Genomic DNA, 26,697 nt, shown 5'->3' with positions numbered 1-26,697 from the left:
GCCGCTTTTGTCATTTATTGTACTTAGGTGCTGTTCGTAAATACTGCCCATATATAAAATAGTTATATAATACCTTCTATCTAAAAAAGTTCTATTATTCATAAAAGAAATGAAATGAAAATAAAAAAAGGTGAAATTTCTTTAGTACCGCCTTTTGTTTTATGTCGAGTACAGCATGACTCCTCTAATATTGAACTTCAAAAGAAAAGAATAAAAACGAAACTTTCTTCTGATTGGGCACCTTTCTTTTTTCTTTTTACTGATTATTCAGGGAAGTTCATTGAAGCAAAAACATAATATTACAACCTAGTCAACATCATAGCAAAGGACATCTACTAATGCGGGATGCGAAAACATCAAAAAGCAATACATGTCTACTCCTAGAAAACAAGAAACAAAATACATTTATTTCTTAAAATAACCTTGAATTCACAAGGAGAAAGAGTTTTGGAATCCACTAGAGAAACAATAAACAAAAGTTTGAATTTTTATTAATATCAATAATACTAAAAAAAACATTTATAGACTTGGAGGCCTATTTAAGAGCTCTATAAAACTTGACAAACAAAAAAAATATATATTCTAAAATATCTCCTAATTAATATCTAACCATAACAGGAACCAAGTTTGACCTAAAAAACAATAAAAAGTACTTAAAAACAAGGAAGTAAATGCCTTAAACCTAAAATAACATAAATTACATAAATTACCAAAAATAACAAATTACATAAATTAATTTGAAGATTTTTCCTTACATCGTCTACGTATTCTAACAACAACTACTTACCACCGCGCACCTTTGGTGCGATAGTCACTCAATAAGTATTAAATGCTTGTGGGGTGTTTTTGGGGGAGGGGGGGGGGACAAGGGCCGAGGTTCAAGTCTCCAGGAGGGAACTTCATACACATATACACTTAGATTAGATTAGAGTGGAATTTATATCTTGTAAAAAAAAAAAAAGTCAATCATGGAGACTATTATCATGATAGGTTTTAAAAACTTTCTCAATGGGAGGAATCTCTTAGCTGTTTGAAGTTTAAGAACAAGTCAATCATGGTACGAGTCTCTAATTTTGTTTGTAAATAGAGAAATGTTTACATGTGAAGCACTCCAAGAAAGTGATGAATCTAATTTATTTGGTTCAAATGTAATTTTTTTTCTAAATTTATATTACATAAAAATTTGTATGTCTAGCACGTAACAGTTAGGCAAGAAAACTAAGCATAATTGTCGCGGGTGGGGGGAAGGGGCAGAATTAATATGGCTCAAACTCGTAGAACCCTAGATCGGGTCTCAGGTTGGGTTTAGATACCAAAAACTGACTTGAACCTGAAAGTGTGACACAAAGCCTGACCCGATATACAACAAACTTGCCAAAAATAATTTTGGTCGGGTCAGGTTGGCTGAGTCCTTACTTAGCCCTAAATAGTGTGGAGTTATTAGTGCTAAAAACACGTAACAGTTAGGCAAGAAAACTAAGCATAATTGTCGCGGGTGGGGGGAAGGGGCAGAATTAATATGGCTCAAACTCGTAGAACCCTAGATCGGGTCTCAGGTTGGGTTTAGATACCAAAAACTGACTTGAACCTGAAAGTGTGACACAAAGCCTGACCCGATATACAACAAACTTGCCAAAAATAATTTTGGTCGGGTCAGGTTGGCTGAGTCCTTACTTAGCCCTAAATAGTGTGGAGTTATTAGTGCTAAAAAGGATATACTTGGGTCATAGTGTCACTGGTAAGGAAGTCAATACCATATAAGTATCAATCATACCAGTCATTAAACTGGTACTGATATTTTTCCAAAATGTACTGGAAAAAATACTGGGTCATACAGGCTTATTTTGGCTGTACCAGCCTATATCGACCCGCACTGGCCGATATTGGTGTTTTGGCCAGTAAAATAAAAAAATAAGAAGAAATGAAGAAAAATTATTAAAAAAACATTTATTCAATCTAATCTATTGGTTAAAGTACTTAAGGTGATATGTAGGCTTATAAAATATGTGAATTTTAAATTTTATGTTGATAAACATAAAATTTCATAAATTCATACTTACATAAATAAAACAAATATATATTTATGTATAATATATATATATATATATATATAACAGTAAATTTGAAACGGTACATTGATATCAATCGGTACCAAAATATTTCGTTTCCCTGATCAAACCGAAACAATTCCAATATGAAATTAACTCTCTTAGTTACTGGCATTGAAAATAATATACTTGAATTATAGTGTCACTAGTAGTATTTATTGTGAAAATATTGTAAATGTAGTATTTGACATAAATGTTTGGAAGTATGTGTCTAAAGAAAATTGTGTCTGCAAACAAGGACAATATCCTATCGTAATCGCAAGTGAGAATCCTTCTTTTCACAAAAAAACAAAACAAAACAAAACAAGAGGAGAGTACACGATACGTGATGATGACTTCAATTACACCAACATAGTCACATCTTAGATCAATGATTTTATTTTATCTTATTTCATTTTGTTTGTGTGGGGTTATAAGTTATAAGTTAATTGATTGGAGCCTTGGAGGCCGTTTCTGTTTTCCTTCATTTCAATGTAAAAATAAATGTTTCTTCATCTAGCCACTTTTATGTCACAAAATGCAAGTGTCCATGCACGTGGGATTCATAAAAATATATATATATATATATATATAACAGTAAATTTGAAACGGTACATTGATATCAATCGGTACCAAAATATTTCGTTTCCCTAGTCAAACCGAAACAACTTCCGATACGAAATTGACTCTCTTAGTCACTGGCATTGAAAATAATATACTTGAATTATAGTGTCACTAGTAGTATTTGTTGTGAAAATATTGTAAATGTAGTATTTGACATAAATGTTTGGAAGTATGTGTCTAAAGAAAATTGTGTCTGCAAACAAGGACAATATCCTATCGTAATCGCAAGTGAGAATCCTTCTTTTCACAAAAAAAACAAAACAAAACAAAACAAGAGGAGAGTACACGATATGTGATGATGACTTCAATTACACCAACATAGTCACATCTTAGATCAATGATTTTATTTTATCTTATTTCATTTTGTGTGTGTGGGGTTATAAGTTATAAGTTAATTGATTGGAGCCTTGGAGGCCGTTTCTGTTTTCCTTCATTTCAATGTAAAAATAAATGTTTCTTCATCTAGCCACTTTTATGTCACAAAATGCAAGTGTCCATGCACGTGGGATTCATAAAAATTTCAAACGGCCTGCCCTACAAGGAAGAAAAACAAATCAAAGAAGATTCCTCAATAATTAGTCTATCCATTATCATATAAAGGGCCCGATCTTTTAATAATGCAGTGAAGTCTTGTACGAATGTTTGTTTCTTAATGACTTTGTGTCGTACTGTTCAGGGGTTCATGAGGACTCCAACTCCAAGTAGAGCCGCCTCTGAATCTAGAAGACAACTTTTTTCTCAAAAGAAGTACACTCCTTTGACCATATGTTTTTTTTTTTTTTAAATATATTAAAAAAAGTGCAGTTCTTTTGTTAGTGGTTTGACATAAAAGTTATAGAGATCTCATGTAGGTTTTGGAAAGCGTTGTACGTAATCTCCAATGAAGATACATGAATGAACAGTCACATTTGGTCTTTGTATGTAAAGAAAAATGATAGGCCCCCCATTGTCATGCCTTCCTTACATTTTATTTTTTGAGGGAAAAATAGTGAACGTGGAATGGGATTACAACTAAAAGCGTCTGTCTCTTTCATGAAAGACATGAAAACCGGTGATTAATCATTTACGTGATGAGTAGCAGTCCTATGTATGATTGCCTATAAATACACACTCAGTCTCTCACTGTCTGTCACACAAACACTCCTAGTTTCCTTTCTTCCTTCTTCAAAAAATAAAGAAGTTCCTCTCTTTCATTTCTCAGCTATGGAGTTGAACAAGCATAACGATTTCTTCTCTCAGCAACAACACTCCAATATCCATTGGCCAAACAATGGTGGACGTAACGATGTTGATGCTGGAGGAAGCAGGCCTCAAGCCGTTCATGAAGGCAAAGAGAATTCATTCTCGTGTAGGGTTTGTGGAAAAAAGTTTTCCAAGATCAAAGCTGTAAATGGCCACATGAGGATTCATTACAACCACTCGCAGCAACCCGGTTCTACAAGGAGGCCAAGGACTAATGTAATGGAGCCCCATGTGAATTGCCGTAATATTCCTGATTTGAATGAGCTTCCTGATGAGGCTGATATGATGATCATGGAGCCCTACCAGAATGTCCGTAATATTCCTGATCTGAATGAGCTTCCTGACCCTGAAGATGATCAAATTTAAACTGATAGGATATGCAATGCAAGGTGTGTATTTAGGTTTTAATAGGATATGCAAGGTGTGTATTTAGGTTTTAATAAAGTCTATACTGTACAAAAAATTTTAAAACTTTTTTTTATATATATAATAATTGTTGGGATGATACGTTGTGGTGATTGAACAAATAGTTGGGTCTATTTGAAAACAATCACTGATCATAATTTGTCATTTTAACTAATTATTATAAATAAAAAAAAGTTTTTGAAAGGTTTTGTATATTATCGACATTATAGTTTGAGTTGTTTTTCTTTTAGGTGGGTTTGATGTACTTCGGGTCGTTTTTCTTTCTTTCAGTTGGATTGATGTACTTTGGGTTGTTTTTATCCGAATAAATAAATAATCTTTTACTTTCTCATCTGATTTTACTCAGATAATTGATCACTTGGCCTTGATGTTGTTTGGGTTGTTTTTTTAAGTACGTCATGCACGTACGTGTCCGAATTGTAATAATAATCTACTTCTACTTTCTTATATGATTTGACTTTCTAACCAATCATGAATTAGATAATACTTATTCTATAATTTTTTGGAAGGTTCCATTTTGTATGTTAATTAGGATTTTGAAGAGATTATAATTTCTCTCCAAACTAGTTTGGAGAAAAACTCTTCAAATTTCTTATATATATATATATATATATTTTGTGAATTTTGAAAATCTAACTATTGAATTTCATGTTCTTTATATTCTTAAATGCATATCAATTTTCATTCAAATCAAATGTTATTTACTATTCAATAAATAACTTATTTTTTATACACAATTTTAGATCACAAAAATTTGAAATTTTATATTTGTTTGATTACATGACAATTAATCTTTAATATTCTTGAAATTTTGCAAGCATGAAGGGAATTATAAAATATGCAATCTAACGGTTAATTTTTAAAATTCACAATCAATATAAAAATATATGAGAGTTTGAAGGTTTTTTTTTTTTTTTTTCAAACTAATTTGAAGAGATACTTTGTTCTTTTGTAAACCAAACCAAACAAGCAAGTGCTTTAATGTACTTATTACAAATGAGAGCAGTTCCAAAATTTCAGTGCAAAGATCATAAATGAGGGCAGGCCTCGTCACTAGAAGACCTTAAGATCTACACATATTGTCACAGTACTATGGCAGTTACTGAGGTTATCCATTCAGGTTGTCCTTAAATACAATGGCAGTTTCATAAAAAATTCAATACCATATTTCAAATTCTCAATACCATAAGATTTTTTTTTTTTTTTTTTTTTGGGGGGTGCAAAATAAAAAAGATTGTTGAATCTGACTAATTACATAGTACCATATATGGCTACCTGTCCAACACCCCCACCCCTCCTTTCTCCTCACTGTATGAAAACAGTACAAGAATTAAAGAGGATGTGTTCTCAGATTTTGTTAATAATATGGGGTTGTCTAGTGGGTGTAAAATCCCAAATATTTTAACTGAGAAAAAAAAATAACAGATAAAAAAACATGTTTAATTGCAAATGCAACAAACGCAGTCTATAGCTGGCATCTTTACAACCACAGCGAAGAAAGTCAAAAAGAATCCCACTACAACCAATGGAGAAATTATTAGTTTCGCCAAGAGGATTGTTCAAGTGGTCCTCTCAATCAATGGGAAAATTATTGTGTACTCCAGAGTACCATAAATGCGTACTCTCTCCCCTCACATAAATGGTGGGTCTCACTAATTAAATTCATCGTGGGACCCACCATTCATATGAGAAGGAGGAGTATACATTTATGGTATTCCGGTAGTACCTAATAATTTTCTCAATCAGTGAAATGATATCATTTATGCAAGTGTGTGAGTTAGCTTCCTAATCAACATAAAATAATAAACCACCAAGTGATGTCACACCTACATGAATGACAACATTTTATTGGTTGGGAGGATCAAGGACAATCAATGAGGATCGCTTCAGCAATCCTTCGATGGACCTAGTAATTTCTCCTATATATCTCTTGTGCAAAATTTTGTCTAAATCTCTTGCATGATTGCATAGGATGTTCAAATAAACATTCAATGCAATTATGCAAGGGATTCATATTACAATTGCCAATACCCAATAGCATTATACTAGCCAAATGTTTACATGGCCAGTATATGGCATATTTCTTAATCCCTTAATTGTTTCGAATTAAAATAAAACATACCTATTCATTTTTTTTTTTTTTTTTTAATTTTATTGAGAAGATGATCACTAGTTCATCTTTTATGAAGTGAAATTTATATTGGGTTAAAGCCAATCCAAATATCACAGATAGGTAAGACATGTTCTATTTAAATGAGGTTTTAATAGATTTAAGGCTAAAAGGCACGAAATCAATGTTAAAGAACTAAAATGAGTTATGGTGAAGTATAAAGAGTACGTTTTGTATTTTAGCTTAGATTTTATTTTTATAATTCATTTTATTTTTTTGCATATGAAAGTGTGGCTAATAAGTAATAAGGAAGGAAATCAAAGAGAATACACTTTGGGTCAACTATCCAAAGCAACCATATTTGCCACGTATGTCATGGTCCTCACCCATGCCCTTTGTTACATGTGAGCCTTAGAGAAGGAGTCTCCTAGGCTCACGAGAAATTATACTGCCCCTATGGTGGACCATGTTACTTATTCACCATTCCACTAAAAGACTATCACATGTTTCAAATTGCAAAGTCAGTTTATGATTAAAAAAAAGTTAAACAGAATTTGACTTTCTTGTAAAATTGAGTCAAAAATTTTAAAATTGTGGAAGTATCTTTGTTAAATTATGAGCAAGTAAGGTACCATGGTCTACCATGAAGATTGTATAATTTCTCCGAACTCAACCTGCCAAACAAACCATACGAGATTTCTCTACTATTTAGTAGGAGTGACAAAATCCAACACAACCAGTAAACCCAACATGACACGCGATAAAGTTAGCATGTTATGGGTTGACGCTTAGCGAGTTTGTGTTATATTTGGATTAACATGACAGGCCCGTTTAATAAATGGATCTTGTTCATGTTCAACCCATGTTACCCGTTTCATCTGTCTGACCCGTTTAACTAACTGTCATTTTACCAATATACCATTAAAAATCCTAGATATATAAACTTATTTGTTATTTTAGTTTATTTTTTTTGACATATTATGATTAATTATTTGTAATATTGAGATATGCTTTAGTTTTGAATTATTTTTTGTGATGTAGATACTTATTAGTTCTGAATTTAGTGTTAAAAAATCTATTGTTTTGGTTATTCATAGTTCTAATTAGTTTGGTTAATAATAAAATTTTTAATTTTCTTTTTCACTTTGATATAATCTGTAAACAAGTTAACATTATTGATCCATTGAATAAAAAAGTCATATTAAGGTCGAAGAATCTTGACTCGTTTAATACTCATAAGTCAACACGACACGAATTAATCCGTGAACACGAATTGCCACCCCTACCTACTATTTAGTCTATTATTACTATTGTCATTTGTCAGCCAAGCCACACCCCACTGGCATACTAGGGGAAAATTCATTCATTACTTGTCAACTATCAAGGGTAGGGATAGAACTATTCATTGGCATTGGGTGGCCACCCCCCCCCCCCCCAAAAAAGCATAACAAAAATTACCAATAGCAAAGCTAAAAAAGTTTAAGTCCACTTAAAAGATTTTGACGTGGGATGCAAAAGTATCAAGAAGCAGAACACGTTTACTTCTAGAAAACAAGAAATAAAACACATTTTCTTTTGAAAATAACTTTGAATCCACAAGATTTCCTTGAATCCACCAGAAAAAAAGAGTTTGGAAAAAAGTTTGAATTTTATAGATTGAATAATTGTAAAAAAAAAAAAAAAAAAAAAAACATTTACAGACTTGGAGGCCTATGTAAGGACTCCATAAAACTTGACAAATAAAAAATATATTCTAAAATAACTCTTAAATAATACCTAACATAACAAAAACCAAATTTGACCTAAAAATAAATATATATATATATATATATATATTAAAAACACCTAAAAATAAGGAAATAATTTTCCTAAAACTAAAATACTGAAAATTGCATAAAAATACCAAAAATAAACAATTGCATAAATTAATTTGAAGATTTTATCCTACATCAAACCCCTTCACTTGAAACAAACTCGTCCTCGAGTTAATCTTTGAAATCTAAAATCTTTTGTACCAAATAAACAAATACTTCGAGTACTTGAGCCCCTTGATTTTCTTTCCATACTTGCAACTCATCAATGGAATAAACGATAAACTTAAATTTCTTTTTCCTTGGTCTTCATGTAATTTTAGAGATTTACCAAATAAGAATTGACAATTGAATCAAATCTATCAACCCCAATAAAATTAATAAACTTTAGTGTATTGCTTACTACTATAATAAAAGGATTTTGAGATTGACAGCCATATGATTTGATTTCATTGAGATCCTGGAAACTTTCATCTTCAATTTCTTCTTCAATTGTCTCTGCCATCTTGACTTTAAGATTTTTCTCTATAATAGGGTCTTCATTAATCTCCTCTATAATCTTTACTTCAAATTCTTCTTTTATAACAATGTTTTCACTAATTTCCTTAGAAATCTTTATATTTTATTCAAGAAAAATATGTTGTTCAACATAAAATTCTTCTCTTGATGGTGGAATATATATATGGTTCTTCAAAATAATTCAAGTGTGAAATTCTTGACCTATAATAATCTTGTTTTGTGTATGACAAAAGTTCATCACAATCCAAAGGATAATATTTGATAGCAAGCATCTTTTTGATCTTTGGCCATGAAAGAATTTTGTTTTTATCTTGTTGGATTCTATTAATCTGTATTCGTTCCCACCAACATAGGGCATACTCTCTATGTTGATACAAAGCAAGTCTCATAGTCAAATAAATTCTGTAGATCAAGTAACCAATCAAGAAAATCTATTCCATAAAAATAACCATTAAAACTTACAATTCTTCTATAAGGTTTATATGAAATTTGCTTACTAATAAGTTATTCATGAGTTATGTTTCTGTGACAATTATTCCTTTTGTTTCGATGCTTCAACGACGACATCTTAACAAAAATATTTGTGAGTGATAATTATACGTCATGTAATTCATGCTAAGTTTTCTATCACCAAAATTGCTACCATTTAGTTCTTTCTTTTGCGCAATTTTCTTCCCATAATTTATACATTAGTTGTGCAATCAAAGCTACGGTATCCAAGTAGTTTTTGACCCCCACGGTATCATGCAGTCACAAATTGTAGTCAATGGTCGATTATTGACTTTACTTCGGTTATTCCATAACATCAAAAAGACAAAAAGTGAGAGATTCGAATATTTTTGACATTTATATATATGCTTCGAAGTCTTCGATCTATCTTTTCTTGAGACAATGACTTTAATTTTTTTTTTTTTATGATTTACCGAACCGAATGGAGGGCCCTACCTACATACGGTACTTGATTGATTGAATCACTAGGGGCAATCCGTCAACTTGATGATGTCTGCGAGACATGTTATGACATGGAGAAACAAACATGCGGGAGATTTATTTGGGATGCATTTTTCACGTTTTTGACAAACTAGCATTTTTATTAAGTTTCATTTATGAAAAAAAAAAAATTCGAAATTTAAAAGAATATTAATAATGTTTTCAATTATCGAAAAAATATTTCTAAAAGTGAATGATTTAATGTATACTCTTAAGGCACACATTAACTCAATCCTTTTCATTATTAAAAATGAGTCATCCGTAAGATCAACGTCCCATCCAAACATTTTTGTTTTTAATGAGGACAGTACACATTAAGAAGTCTGTTCTAATGTGGACTGTTGCCCTCATTAAAACAAAACTTTTTTCAGTGGATCTTGTCGGTCCTTGGAATATTTACAAGGAATGAAGATTGGCCACTGTTTCCCTTTAATGAATGGACTCTTCATCCTTATATAACACGGTCATGTTAATAATTGTCCTAAGAGCATTTATTAAAAATCTATTTTAATAAAATTTTAACATTATTTTTATAAAAAATAAAAAAATGTCAAAATATTAATTATTTTTTTTCTTTTTTTATAAAAATTTTCTTTAATTGAATTCTTAACAAGTATTCTTAGATCACTCGTTAACATTTCCTTAAAAAATAATCTAATAGCTACATGCGAGTATGGATTGAATCCCTTGCATTATTGGAGTAGGGTGAGCCTAGGTCTAACGGCTAAGGTCATCATTATAAAAAGATCCGATCCTTTATAAAGAAAGAGTCTTATACAAAAACAAAACCAAAAAAAAAGGAGTAGGAGGCAATCAGATCACTCCTTTATAAAGAAAATCACATCACTTTAGACTCTTTTTTCCCTTTTCTTCTTTCTTTTTCAAAAATTTTTGGTAGAAAATGAAATGCATTAATAAAAACTAGAGAACAACAAAAGGCATAGAAGACCGCCTGAATAAAAACAAACTTAAACTAGGGAAAAATACACCCTGTTATGGGTGAATGTTTCCTTCCCTCAAAGTTGATGGGACTACAAAAAAATTTATACCCATAATAGGATTTACTTCCTTCTAAACTAAAAATATGATAATAGAGAATCATTTCTTACTCTCCATTAATGATTACAAGCTTTTGCCAAAGAAATTGAACCACAATATGTGGCAATGGTCTCTCCATTCTCTAGTGATTACAAACTATTTTGTGCGATTGCTTTGATTTCATCAATAAATCAACTTGTAAAAAAACAAAAGGGCCGTAGGGCACACATTAATTATCCATTTTGAAATTTTTTTTATAGAAAATTGAAAAAACTGTAAAAATAATGAATTATTTTTTCGTTTTTCCATAAAAAAATTTCTTAAATTATGTATTAATGTATGCTTTAAGGTCACATGTTAGTAAATCCCAAAAACAAAAAACAAAATCAAAAACAAAAAATCTCCAAAACAAAATATGTATTTTATCCTGCATGTGTTATGGCTTTTTTTCCCCCAATTTAAACAAAATTTGACATTTTAAATTTTTGTAGTATCTCTTTCTCAAAAAAAAAAAAAAAATATATATATATATATATATATAGCATCTTATAGATATAGATCTATACAAATGAGAGATATAAATACACAAAAGTGAATTTATGATTTTATTCCAAGGCCACAAATTCTGTGTCTTTGTTTATTAATAAGCAGATATAAGCAATGGAAAAAAAATTGAAAAGAAATAAAGGTGTCAGACCGTGAGCTATGTCATTTCACCTTTAAACCAATTAATGATGAGAAGGGCACACTCAAATCTTTTATGACATTCGACATTAAGTCAGTGGGCCAGTTTTTAGAGTGGTTGTAGGGAGTCAAATTGTGGTCCCTCACAACAATCCCTCCCTCACAATGACACTCCCGTGACTCTAACCTATGACCTTGGCTTTGATACCATTTGTCAGACCGTGAGTTATGCCATTCCACCTCAAAACCAATTGGTGATAAGGAAGAAACACTCAAATTTTTTATGGCATTCGACATCACTCCACGAGGACCTATTTTTAGAGTGATTGTAGGGAGTCAGATTGTGACCCCCCCCCCCCCCAAACAATCCCTCCCTTACAATTGTTTGTTCTTTTAGACCCCTTAAAATAGATTGTTTAACCTAATATATTAACCAAATGATTACTTAGGTTAATTATTCAGATCTAGGTTAAACACAAATAAATCATATCATGCAAGATAGCGGAAAAGTAAATAACACCACGATATGATGACCCAAGAAAAAACTTGGGTAAAGTAACTTACTGACATGACCACATGCAAGCTCTGAATCCATAGACTCCTTCTCTTTTCGGATTTACACCAACACAAGCCATCTTGCTTGTGACTTTGAGATCCCACTCAAAGGTTTCAGATCACCATTAGTAATGATCTTGATGCAACAACTATGTTCTACCAACACTTGACTGTAGTTCTTGCTCTAGTAGATTCTTGTGTAGTTAGAAAGTACAAAACCTTTCAGATCTCATAAAGAGTAAAACACAAGTCTTCTAAAGTCTTCAAAATGTGGCTAGGGTTTCCCTTTTATATGTAGAGAAGTTGGAATGAAACTCTAAATGTTTTAGGTCTGTTTTAAAAATTTTGCAGAATTCTGTTCTTGCGATTTTCAATTGGTCAAGTCTAATTCTTGATCAGTCGAGCAAGACAAAAAGTCACTAGCTTGTTTTGCAGTTAGCTAGACTTAAAATTTTGAAACACACACTTTTAAGCATTGCCTAACACCTAGATTAGACATGTTTTGTTCTCAGTTTGCCAACACAATAAAAATATGATCCTAAACATTTACATCTAAATCTTTAGAACCTAACAAAAGGGAAGTCAAAGAAAGAAAAGGAAAATTTGCAAACAAATTTGCAGACAGAGCTCATTGGACTGCCAGTACTCACCACTATTCAGCCATCAGTAGTTCTCTCTTTCTTTCCTCTCCCCCACTTTTTCTCCTTTGGTCTTGCTTTCCTTGCTCTCTTAGATTCGTTAAATTACAGATGAAACACCATTTATTTTTCTAAAGTTTTCTTCTTCCTCTGGAATGTCTTGGATCTAAGAGAAACGCTAATAATTGTCTCTAAAGATCTTAAAAATTCAATTGATCTAGTATATCTAAATTAGTTGGCACCAAATTTATGCCCTTTCAACTTTGATGTATTAGGAATTCAATGCTGTATATTAGCTAGGAAGCATGATGAGGCATGATACTGAACTCTTTTGACATACCTAGCAATCAAGTTAATTAAACATTCCTTTTCACTTAAACCCTACTAAATTGTAGAATTGCAATTAGGAGCCTGCCTTGCTATTTTCTATTTGATTATTCCATTGGAATGAGAATGTATGTTATTAACTGATTCATTCATCCCATCTTGCACATGGCGCATCCACACCCACATGCGATGATGATAGGTTCCTAAGTATAGTTCTTTTTAATTGCAAGCTCCCTCATCCTTGATGTGTCCAAAAGTATTGGCAGACAAAAGAAGGAAGTTTCCCAGCCAAAGTCCCCTCAAGTGCCTGACAATTTAATTCTTCAAAACACAGTCGACCCTTATAAATATGAAAATGGAAAAGACGTTCCTCATTCTCAGCGACGTACTAACGCAATTCATGCCCAAGATCCTTATTTGAACAAGGAGCAAGTCCAATCCATTCCATCAGTGCCTGTATCTGGATTTCTCTCAGTGGTGCAGACTCAACTTATTGCAATGCGTTGGAAGGAAATTAGTTGTATTGTGTTCTTTTTTTGGCTATTTCGTACGAAGTTTGTTATGTGATATTAATATGATGCCCTTATAGTTAACTTAGTTCTTATATTTTTGGGATTTAGGAGTATTATTACTTAGTTATTGTTGAATGAATATTGTAGGATACCTAATGTGTTAATTTGAATGTATAATGTATTATTTTGATATGTTGGTTTGTCCACTGATTTATTTAGTACTAAATGTTTTGGACATATATAATAATCAGGTTGATCAAATAGGAATTTGTGATTTCCCAAAAACAAAAAAAGCTACGTTTTATAAACGCATAAACGTGGCTATAGCCAAATTATAAAAAAAATAAAATAAAATAAAACCTATAGCCATGTTGCTCCTATAGTCATGTTTGAAAAAATACAATTAATTGACCTAGCGATTTATTGTCATGGTGTATAGACCATACTTGAAAACGTGGCTATAGAAAATACAATTACAGACCAAATAGACTTATAGCCGCATTTTTAGGAGCTAAAACCACATTTTAAAAATGTGGCTATAGCCCGCGCTTTTAGTAGTGGTTAAACTAATTAAAACCAAATTGAAGTACAGTTTATTAAAACAAGCAACTACAGAAACATGAGCTCAAATTTTTAGATAATCACAATGCCGAAGCAACCTTTGAATCGAAAGCAATATAATTTATATTCAATTGCAACAAAGGCTACAACGATATTTTTCTACATCTAATTTTCCTACTACAACAATTGATTATTAGAAAACAATTAACAATTCTATAGCCCACAAAATGAAGTTCGAATGATCAATTCCTACATTAAAAATTATATATATATATATATATATAAATTAAAAGTTTAGAACCTTAGAAACTAATTAAAACCAAATTGAAGTACAGTTTATTAAAACAAGCAACTACAGAAACATGAGCTCAAATTTTTAGATAATCACAATGCCGAAGCAACCTTTGAATCGAAAGCAATATAATTTATATTCAATTGCAACAAAGGCTACAACGATATTTTTCTACATCTAATTTTCCTACTACAACAATTGATTATTAGAAAACAATTAACAATTCTATAGCCCACAAAATGAAGTTCGAATGATCAATTCCTACATTAAAAATTATATATATATATATATATATAAATTAAAAGTTTAGAACCTTAGATTTTCCAAATTCTTACACTTTGTTTACAAACAAGGGAAGAGGAGAGAAAAGAAGGGATTAGGATGGAAATGATCCAATTTCCAATGTTTGGTTACACAGTGTTAGGTTCTAAGATTTTATGTACTAATGTATTAGAACTTCAATTTGTATTATGTTGGCAAACCATGTTCAAAACATTTAGTCTAGGTTTAAGCTTGCTCAAAGTATGTTTATTTGTAAAATTGGAATCGAGTAATTGCAGAATTTATTGGACTAAATCTACAAGGCTCGATCGATCGAAAATTAGACTCGATTGATCGAGCCACGTGCAGATTTATTTTTCTGCAGAGTTCCAGTTCAGCCCAAACTCTACTTAAACGTCTTAGGGTTCAAGTAAAACACTCCTATAAATAAGGGAAACCCTAAAACGTTTTTGAGAGCTTATAGAGAGATTAAAGTGCTGTGTGTGCCTCTTTTTATTTTTAGGGTTTTGTACCTAAAGGCTCTCTAAAGGTTGTTGCTCATATTGCTGGTTGTATGAATCTCTTGTGAGATTTAAGAGGTGCTTGTCTTCACACAAGTTTAGGATTATCAAGAAGGAGATTTCTTCAAGAGCTTGATGATCATTCAGTTGGTGTCATAAGAGCTTAAAGATACACAAGCGGGTGTACTTGTACTTGCTGTAGAATTCAAGAAAAAAGGAGTCCGTGGTCTAGGAGCTTGCACGTGGTCGTGTAAATAAGTTTTCTACTGGTGGGTAGCAATAGAATGTTAGTGGTCTAAGTTTTATTGTACAAACTTCGATTCTTTTTATAGTGGATTCAAGTTTACCTTGAGAATAGTTAGGTTAAATTCTCCCCAGGTTTTTTACCGGTTTGATTTTTCTGGATCATCATATCTTTGTGTTTTTTATATTCTGCACTTTACATTAATATGATTATAAGATTGTGTTAACTTAAATCTGGAATTTGGACTAAGTAATAACTTGGCTAATTAACTAGGTTAATCCGGTTGTGTTTTAAAGGGTCTAAAAACAAACACAAAGGTAGAAAGGGAAAAGAATGGAAATTAAGTGATTGATTTTCTTTGGGGCCCACATTTTTGTGTCCTCCCAAAATGGCAAGATGAGAAGGGATAGCTGAAATGATAAAGGGTTGATTTTAAAATAAAGTGAATGAATTTTATGAAATATTCTTAATCATTTTAGAAACAAATTTAAAAAATCAAACACTACTCTATATAGGAAATTCAAATAAGGGCATAAATGTAAAAATGCACATATATCATTTCCCTTCCCTTAACAAACCAAACAAATTCTACATAGGAAATTCTTTTCTTTATCTAAGGAAACTAATTTTTCCAAGTTTGGCTTACCTCTAGTACTTTTTAAATTGAAATCTCCTTTTATTTTAATGAGAAACTATCACATCATCTACTAACTAAATAACAGATGGGGATTAAAACCCACTACCATTTGTCATTATGTATTTAAAACAAAAAGAAACCTCCAATTAAATGTACTATTGGTAAGCCAAACCCAATTTCCCCTTCCCTTTCTTTTCTCTTTTCCATCCCTCTCTCTTTTCCTTTCTCTTCCCTTTCCCTAATTACAACCAAACAAAGTGTTAAGTTGGGCAGTAGGAATGACTCGAATGAGAAGTGGGCGAGTTTGGGAAGAGGAAATCCCGGTCGGACTGAATCCATTGGTAATAAAGTATCTTGGTGCTTTTTTAACTTACCCACTAAATGGTCTTTCTAAACCATTTCAAACGAATGAGAGCAACCACTCCATGGCTTATGCCTGCATTCACATCCAACTCGGCATAATGCTCTATCCTTGGCCTCAATGATGTAACGAAAATATCCTCTTTCAAAGTTCTGATAACCATTACCCACTTTTTGACTTTCAAAACTTTAATTATTACTTTTTTCCCAAGAAGAAACCCACTTTTAATACTTTAGTTTCGTGATCCTATTTGTATATTTGAGAAACACATTTGTTCTTGGCTTAATTGAGTTGGTCTTTATATCATTTTAGAATGGATATTTATGCTTATTCTAACTTCCATTAAGGCTAGTATTTTATGTCATTGAGTGTAATAGCATGATCAACATGAGATTTAGTTGATCTTTTGATGCCATTTAGAAGTTGTGAGTATCAAAATGACGTAGGAGTAATCATAGGATCTTATGTATGATTATTGTATGGCACTGTGATACCTAGACCCATTTGGGCATTGGATTCTGACTCAACGGTGTGGCCTATGACACCAAACCTTTTCTGCCTAAGGCCTAAGCCGGAGCCCAAAATGGCCACAAGCCCAGGTCTCACGCTGCCTCAAGGCTCAATAACCTTAATTGGCACACACCTAGCTTCGCCACTTGGGCCTTACTCGGAAAATCACTACCCGGGCAAGGAGACAATTGCTCGGGGTGTTGTCTTTCGGGTACCCGGCAGTGCCTTGGGAAGTGTCGTTGCCGAGCATATCTACTGAAGTGGGAACCAGTTCTAATGCCACTCCTACCACACCCTACTCCCAATTAAACATCCACTTAGCAGTAATAACATTGGACCTCCTACACCACTAACCATAAGAATAATCATATCTCCCCACTAATTATAAGGCTATAAATAAGAGAAGCTAGAAAGGAGAAAGGGTTGTTGAAAGATTCATAAAGAAACTAAGGGTAAGGAAAGAGAAAGCAAGAGTGTATCAGGCTAGCGGAGTGATAATAGAAAGAGAGGGAGTGAGTTAATTCAAAGGGAAAGGCAGCTTCATTGAGTTTCTATATAAGGAACTACCCAAAGTAGGAAATCTAGAGCCCACCTCACAAATAGATTGTGAGCCCAAGTGAAGATTGGCCCATCAACCCCTCTGTTGGGTGTGCACAATTATAATCATATAAACTTAATATTTTGTAGTGCTTGTTTAAGAATAAAGGCATTTAAGTGACAACTAATTTATGAACATAGTGACTTGGCCCATAGAGAGATTATACTTTTGTGATTTAAAAAAAAAAAAAAATTGGAATAAGATGTTGTATTTGTGTTAGAACTCTATCCCCTCACTCTTATATGTGTGTTTGTTTCTCCAAAAAAAAAAAAAAATGTTGCATTGACTTTATGTTCTTTTGATCCTTTACTTTTTAACCTTTCATGAAAATGAAAATTCAAGAGTTAGGCCCTTTTGGGTGTGCATATTATAAGCCTTTAAAAAAATCTCCTTCCCTCTATTCCTTTGTGTGTGAGTTTATCTATCCAAAAAAAAAAACAGAAAATTGAATTATGAATAGTCAAAATGAAAATTTTGAAATGCAAAAATTCAATATAAAATTAAAATGTAAAGGTCAATATAAAACTAAATCAATCATGAAGAGCAAAAGTTGAGGGTGTGCTCTCAAAGTTGATTATGTTTTGTCTTTAATTTTTTACTTAATTAACTACTTCCTTAATTTTTAGGGGTTACGTTTGTTGTACCAAAACTATTTTACATAGTTTTATAAAAAATCCAAAAAACAATTGAAATTGTTATTTCAAGTGTCACAGTTTTAGTTGTTTTTTATATTATGTGTAAAACTATGTAAAACCAATTTGTGTGCAACAAATAGTTACCAATTTTATTATCTTTACGCATTATTAAAAACATAGGGTATTTTTTATTCCTTCTCTCTCTCTAAATCTTGGTGTGGGTTCTTTTTTTTTTTTTTCCTGACAAAGTTGTTGTTGTAGGTTCAATAGATTATTTTAATGGGATAAATTGTAAAATAAAGACTATAATGTAAGTTGTATTGATAATAAAAATGTAAAATAGAAAAAAGTATTTTTGGGAGGTAAAATGCTTATGCATATTTTTTGTATTCCCAGATGAGAATGCTCTTAGTGGGATTTTGTATTTCAAATAGAATCATGCTAAAAAGTAAAGACACAATAATACGAATAATTTCACAACATTTTTTAAATTACCCTACCACAATAGAAGAAGAGATATATGTCTTGATGGCGTAATATAACATGCTAACTCCAAACTCGTCCGTTGAGGTCATCCAAAAGATAAACGAAGCATATGGGCTGCATATGACAAGCTCGTCCAAGAAAAGAAAGGCTTGGACAACCTCCCTACGTTTACACGTCTTTCCCCATATTCGCTTGGGACGAGGTGTGCATATTATAAGCCTTTAAAAAAATCTCCTTCCCTCTATTCCTTTGTGTGTGAGTTTATCTATCCAAAAAAAAAAAAAAAAACAGAAAATTGAATTATGAATAGTCAAAATGAAAATTTTGAAATGTAAAAATTCAATATAAAATTAAAATGTAAAGGTCAATATAAAACTAAATCAATCATGAAGAGCAAAAGTTGAGGGTGTGCTCTCAAAGTTGATTATGTTTTGTCTTTAATTTTTTACTTAATTAACTACTTCCTTAATTTTTAGGGGTTACGTTTGTTGTACAAAAACTATTTTACATAGTTTTATAGAAAATCCAAAAAACATAAAAAAATTGTTATTTCAAGTGTCACAGTTTTAGTTGTTTTTTATATTATGTGTAAAACTATGTAAAACCAATTTGTGTGCAACAAATAGTTACCAATTTTTATTATCTTTACGCATTATTAAAAACATAGGGTATTTTTTTATTCCTTCTCTCTCTCTAAATTTTGGTGTGGGTTTTTTTTTTTTTTTTCCTGACAAAGTTGTTGTTGTAGGTTCAATAGATTATTTTAATGGGATAAATTGTAAAATAAAGACTGTAATGTAAGTTGTATTGATAATAAAAATGTAAAATAGAAAAAAGTATTTTTGGGAGGTAAAATGCTTATGCATATTTTTTGTATTCCCAGATGAGAATGCTCTTAGTGGGATTTTGTAATTCAAATAGAATCATGCTAAAAAGTAAAGACACAATAATACGAATAATTTCACAACATTTTTTAAATTACCCTACCACAATAGAAGAAGAGATATATGTCTTGATGGCGTAATATAACATGCTAACTCCAAACTCGTCCGTTGAGGTCATCCAAAAGATAAACGAAGCATATGGGCTGCATATGACAAGCTCATCCAAGAAAAGAAAGGCTTGGACAACCTCCCTACGTTTACACGTCTTTCCCCATATTCGCTTGGGACGAGCTTTTCACTCTGCATAGAGCACTAAGGTCAGTTCCCAATGGCAGTTATGGAGATCAACCCAAACAGGGTAACTTCCATGGCAGTTATGGAAGTTACCTCTGATTTTTCCGAGTTCCTCAATAATAGGGGCAGTTACTAAATGAGTAACTGACCCAAAATGTGTGCTATATAAGGATTTATTCGTGAAAAGGTAATCTAGTCTGACATTTTTTCACACAAATTGGAATTCCAAAGATACTGACTTTATCATCAGAGGATTCTTGGCCGGTCTCTCCCGATCTCTTCTGATTTGCTATTTGTTTTTCAGGATATTCCAAGTTACTTTGAGATCAACGCTCGAGACATTCAACCTACTGATTTTCTTGTGTTCATCATGTCTAATTAAAGAAACTCATATATCATTTTCCTTAATTAGAATGAAGACTGATCATGATGAAACCCATTTATTTCCTCTTTTATCTCTAAACTTAATTTCAAAAGTCAATTTATATTCTTCTTTAAAAAAAAAAAAATTGAAAGCCACACTTAAGCAAATAAATTAACTTTTATTTTTTGAGTTTGAATTTGGTAAGAATGGGGTATAAAAACTTATGTTTTACATCATCCAATAAGAGATTGACATACCAACATTTTACTTGAAATTTAATACATCATATCACACTTAATAACATCTCAATAAACACACAATTTGGTTGGATTTATATATGGGTATTAGAATTGATTTGGTGCATTCGTGTTTATTCTTAAATATGTTGTAAGATGATATAATATGTTGAGATTGGAGGGGTAAAACATGAATTTGACACCATATTCTTACCAAATTTAATCTCTTATTTTTTAGAATAAAGTTTAGTTATAAACTTAATTGTAGCTATTGTTTGCAACTTCCACTTAAAAAATTAACATGGCTACATATTCTGAAAAACTAATAATTAGATTGCATGTTCTTTATTTTGTTAACATGCAAGTAATTGCCGCATGCAGTTTTGCTTGTGATGTGTGACTTTAACGAAAAAATGTTTACTGCTTTTGCTTGGGGATTGCCTCTATACAATCCCACATCGAGCAGTTGTGTGTGTGTTTCTTCTTATAACTCGCTTTGCGCAAGTAACTGCCGCATGCAGTTTTGCTTGTGGCATGTGAGTTTAACGAAAAAAAACATACATATCAAATTTCGAGCCAATAATATGTCATTTACAATTTGCTCTATAATTTTTTTTTATGCATAATTTTAAATTACAAAAACTTAAAATTGAAATATTCGATTGATGACATAGTTACAATAGAGAATATAAAAAGGAAATGTTGGCAGATTTATTAAAATTCATATCGAATAAAAGAAATAATGAGTGAAGTTGTAATCACTGACTACAATCAAATTTATATTCAAACTTTATATCTTTTTTATTTTATTTACATTATGCTTGGCCATGATTAACTATGGATTGACATCAAGTGCAATATTTAGGATATTGCACCTGATGTAGTAATAAAGTTAAGAAAAAAAGTGAAGAAAAGTAAAAAGTATAAGTAAAAAAAAGTAAAAATGTATTTTTTTTTTGGTGTGAAAGATAGTAGGTGAATTCATTGAATTGTATCCGGTCTAATATTCTAAGTATTGCCCAAGATCCTAATTCGTTTATTAATATCCTGACCTTTCCAATCATAATCGGAAAATTGGCATGATAATCTACAGTAATATATTAACCTTGCCAATCACGATCGGAAAATTGGCATGATTATCTACAGTAATATTCTGACCCTACCAATTAGGGTCGGAAATTCAGAATACTTCCTCATATGTCCATGTTAAAGCTTTCTTCTTACGGAACTTTCTTCTTGAAGATTCTCCAGCTATATTTATATATATATATATATATATATGGTATTTACTAACGTGTGCCTTTAGGACATATATTAGTAATCTATTTTAGAAAATTTTGTATGAAAATAGCTGCCGCTATGTGCACTGATAATGTTTTTTCTTTTCTTTTCTTTTTTTAAAGGTAAACTTTGACTGAACCAAAAAAAAAAATGCAAAATTTTAAGGGTCGTTGGAATATTAACCACTTTAAAGTATATATTAACTATTTTTTTTAAAAAAAGTTTTTATAGAGAATTGAAAAAATTGTCAAAACAATAAATTACTTTTTTTTTCTTTCATTTTTTCATAATTTTTTTTAAAAATAATTTACTAATATATGTCTTAAAAGCACACGATAGTAAAACCCATATTTTAAGTGCCTTGTTTATCGTACACAAATTATTTTACACAATATTCTAAACTAAAAATCTTTGTATATAACAAGTTTAATACAATATTTTGTATAATATATTTTTCGATATATTATTCAAAAATAACTAAATCTTTTTCTCTCTTTCGTTTTTCATATTCCGCTTCCTTCTTCCATGCATTTTTTTTTTTTTTATCCACCCGACATGTAGATGGAGGAGAATATTTTTTGCGTTTTTATGGGGGAAAATTTAATTATTTTTGGAAATTATTTGAAGTATAATATGTTTAAAATATAATAAGAAATTTTTAAAAATTTCATAAATAAATAAGTTTTATATATAAAAAATAAAAAATAAAAAAATGTGGCAAACAAACTCACATGTACGAGTATAATACAAGTTCGAAATTAAAATTTGGGACCAAAAGAATGACTATATATACTAGCTATGTATTTTATTATATTTCAATTTAGTCTTATACTTATATATCTTAATATAATTTTATAAGATGTTATAAAAATTAACAAACTAAACACTAATTTAATATATTTAGTATATACTTTTCTTCAATTTTAGTTTTGTTTTTAAGAAAAATTTATAACAAGTGAATGAAAGAGATGATTGATATATTCCTTCATTCACTTAACAAAAAAAAGCATTTCTCATATTATTGTAATTTATAATGATTTTATCTTTGTTTATTTGAAATCCAATAGAAAATAAAATCTTATCATTCAAATAATTGAAAAATCTTAATATATCAAAATTTTTTCAAGATTTTACTAAGGGTATGAAGACATTGATATTTAATTTAAAAGTGAATTATAATACTGGTTTTGATAATTATATAGTGACGCATCTTAACAAAATAAATAGTTATGACTGTCAATAAAAATATTGAAGTATTTTTATACAAAGTGTAATATGGAAACGATCAATATCTATTTAATACGTTTAATTTTAAAAGAAAAGTATTTTTTATTTTGAAGTATGTACATTTCGTACGATAAAAAAGTGTAAAATTATTGAGAGGCCCTGAGGCCATAGCCTTTGCACTCCTGTATATGAAATGCATGCACTAGAGGACAATCCAGGAGATTCCACAGTTCCAAAAATATTTAGAAACCTTGGATCCTTGATTCCATGGCGGCTAACTTGAAAAAAAACTTGTATATATGTACTTGAAAGTATGGCGGATCCAATGTTTATATATATATATATATATATTGACCCCTAATAAAAATATTAAACAACGTAACATGTTGGTTCTTTCGGCATCAACGAACCCACACAAACAGAGTTTTTTTTTTTTTTTTTAATGAGAGTAATCCACTTGGACTAGTGCTTACAGAATATCAAAACAGGAACAAAAAGAATGCAAGAAACTGATCCCAATCAGCAAAAAGATTTATTGATATAAAACTTAGATGTCTACAATTTTGTCTGTGTTGGAATTCACATCATCGACTTGTTTATGTTTCCTTCGATATTATGTGGATTCTCCACTAGTGATTACCAATTCTCTAAGCAGTTTTTTTCTTTATAAAAAAAAAATTTTAAAAAAAAGGAAAAAAAGTTTGAAATTTACTCATAAACAAATTTTAATAAATAAAAAAATAATTCTCAAATTAGCTCATTTTTTTTTTTTTTAATAAAAAAATTACACATTTTGGTGGATCTATGTATTAGTTAGTAGGTCAATTTAGAAATACTGTGAACTTTTATTATGCTACACATCAGCTTAGCCTTAAACAGACCTAGATTATAACAAACCATTTCTATTATTCACCCAACAATGCGGTTTGTATTTGATCTCTCTTTCCCAAATCAAACATAAATCGAAATATGGTAGCTAACAAAGCGATTATAATAGAGAGAGAGAGAGAGAGAGATAATTGATTAGAATCTTCTTTTTGAACCGAACACTAAAAAAAGAATCTTGAAAAAAAAGAAGCGATAATAGCACACAGAGAGTGTGGCCAATGCAATATATTATTACATGTAATGTCCGGCGCTAATCTGAATGAAAAAAAAAAAAATGATTGAGAGAAGCCATTAGAATATTATTAAATGCAAACAGAATACTCAGGTGTCAGAATAGAATGATAGATAGTGAGTTAATAGAGAATGTTTTTGACGTTGGATAGAGAGTTTGGTTTGCTACCAAAAAAATAAATCATAAGAAGACAGTGAAAAGCCGCTGGGCTCAACTAGCAGTTATTTTATTTTATTATTATTATTATTTTTTTTTTTTTGGAGAAGAAAGATAATTTGGCATTAAAACTAAACCCGAAGGTCAGACCATACAAAAGAAGAGATATTTGGAGTAACAGACTCCATTCAAACCTCTAAAGGACAAGATAATTTGGCTCTCTGGGCTAAGGTATGTGCTACTGCATTACCTTGCCTACCAATATGAGAGAAAGAACAACTCTCAAAAGAGTTTAAATGAGGCAAAATGTCTTTTAGGATGTGCCCCCCAAGGAGTGAGACACATTACTATCCTGTAAAAGATTGATAACAGTAGAAGAGTCCCCCTCAAAAATTGAGTTGTAAAAACCCGTTTTAGTGGAGAAAAGCACTGCACGTCGGGCAGCTAGGATCTCAAATAACTCTGCTGCTTGTGGTTTCACAATTTTCTCAGAAAGGGCGGCCATGACCTCTCCCTCCGAATTCCTTATCACCACCCCAATTCCTGCACTATCCGATTCCCCAAACAGAGCACCATCAAAGTTAATTTTAACCCGGTTTTCACTCGGAGGGCTCCAGCTTACTGTTGTTGCTGATCTTCTCACTGGAGGCACCTGCTGTCCATTCCGATCTGCATAATTCTGCAGATAATTCTCAGCGAAATCGGCTAGCCTGCCCAGGGGCATCGTGGCTGTTTGTAGACAGGACTTGTTCCGGTGGTGCCAGACAGTCCAAGCTGTGACCGCAAATAAAGGGAACAGCCTAGGATTTTCTTGCATTAATTGAACCAGGTCCGAAAAAGAACCTTCCTCCCCTTGAGAGTTGTCCGCCCACCTAAACCTCCTTTGCCAAACCTGCCGAACTTTAGAACAACCCCACAAAGCATGCTTAACATCTTCAGGGTGCTTGGAGCAGAGGTGGCACACATTCTCTTGTATGATAATTCTCTTCATCAGATTTACCTTTGTGGGCAATGAATTGGTACAGGCCTTCCATAGGAAATGTTTTATCTTTCCAGAGTTTCCAAACCCCCTTCCACAACCTCCGCTGAGCTTTTGCAACTTCCGAATCGAGACCACCCGACTGATGATCTTCACAGAGAATTTTATAACTCGACTTCACTGAATAAGAACCATTTCTTTCAGCAGGCCAAACAAAGGTATCGGTCTGGGGAGTGGTGCAAAGGGGCAAGGATTTTATGCTCTATGCATCAGGGGGGGTAAAAGCATTGGTCAATCAAGCCAAGGTTCCACCACCCCGAGTTGGGGTCGATGAGCCCGTCACCTGTAGCAGACGGAGAAAGAATACCTCTGTGGAAAAGGATTCTGCCTGCATTAGAATTTGGTAGCCAAGCATCTTGGAAAATCCAAATACTTTTGCCATCCCCTATTCGCCAACGGCCATTTCTTTCAATTAGATTTTTTGAGCGGAGGATGCTTTTCCATGCAAATGATCCCGTGGCTGACTTTGCTTCAAACACATTGCCATTTGGAAAATATTTGGCCTTAAAAACTTTGTAGAAAAGGGAATCCGTATCATGTATCAGTCTCCAAACATGCTTTGCTAACATAGCCTCATTAAACTTACAAAGATCTTTAAAACCCAAACCACCATCTAATTTTGGTTTGCACAAGACCTCCCACCTTTTCTAGAGAATTTTCCTTCTATCTCCTCTTTGTTCCCACCAAAATTTCCGGATAAGCATGACAATGTCTTGGCAAAGGCCCACCGGAAGACGAAAACAACTCATAGCAAAGGTGGGAATGGCTTGAACTATTGCTTTCAACAACACTTCTTTATCCGCTTGAGAGAGTAATTTCTCCTTCCACTCTTGAAGTTTTCCCCACACCCTGTCTTTGATGTAATTCAAACTAGCTTTCTTATTTCTTCCCACAATTGCTGACAATCCCATATACTTCTCATACTCCTTAATCTCGGCAACACCCAACAGATTTTTAATAGTCTCTTTTGTGAGATCTGAGACATTTTTACTAAAGAAAAGGGTGGTTTTTGTAGATCCCAGATACTAGCAGTTTTGTAATGCTAAACCTGGCTTATTTGCCTTGGTCTTATGTTAATAATGAAAGTATCGACAAAAGAAGCAACTAAATCCTTTCAATCAAGTGAAGATTGATGACATAAATGTTCGGACCACGGATTGATGACATAAATGTTGCATTTTCTGGAACGTCGCAAGATAATATGTTCACATTTCTTGAAGCTGAAAACCCTCACTTTTAGTAGTATTAGACTATTAGTACATTCATCAACAATATCAACAGAGAGAGAGAGAGAACTATTAATACATTTATTGGTTATTATTATTATTATTATTTGTTTTTTGCACAAAGTTTACCTATAAACTTAGTTGTATTATAAGGTTACAAAATTCTCAGTAAAAAATTAATTAAAATGGCAACATATTTTG

At 31.8% G+C, this 26,697-nt stretch overlaps 1 protein-coding gene across 1 annotated transcript; it reads right to left on the bottom strand.

The window, feature by feature from the left end:
* Positions 1 to 24,544: 24,544 nt before the first annotated feature.
* On the bottom strand, positions 24,545 to 25,652 carry LOC111982997 (putative ribonuclease H protein At1g65750). The gene is made up of 2 exons (XM_024014629.2): positions 25,578 to 25,652; positions 24,545 to 25,360 (listed from the first exon to the last, which is right to left on the bottom strand). Exons 1-2 carry the CDS (start codon positions 25,650 to 25,652, stop codon positions 24,545 to 24,547), a joined length of 891 nt encoding a protein of 296 aa, XP_023870397.2.
* Positions 25,653 to 26,697: the final 1,045 nt, after the last annotated feature.

The sequence above is a fragment of the Quercus suber genome, unplaced genomic scaffold (assembly GCF_002906115.3).
Source record: "Quercus suber isolate HL8 unplaced genomic scaffold, Cork oak 2.0 scaffold_248, whole genome shotgun sequence".
Lineage (NCBI taxonomy): Eukaryota > Viridiplantae > Streptophyta > Magnoliopsida > Fagales > Fagaceae > Quercus > Quercus suber.
The sequence above is the reverse complement of the archived record's forward strand: the minus strand, read 5'-3'. Positions and strand labels throughout refer to the sequence as shown.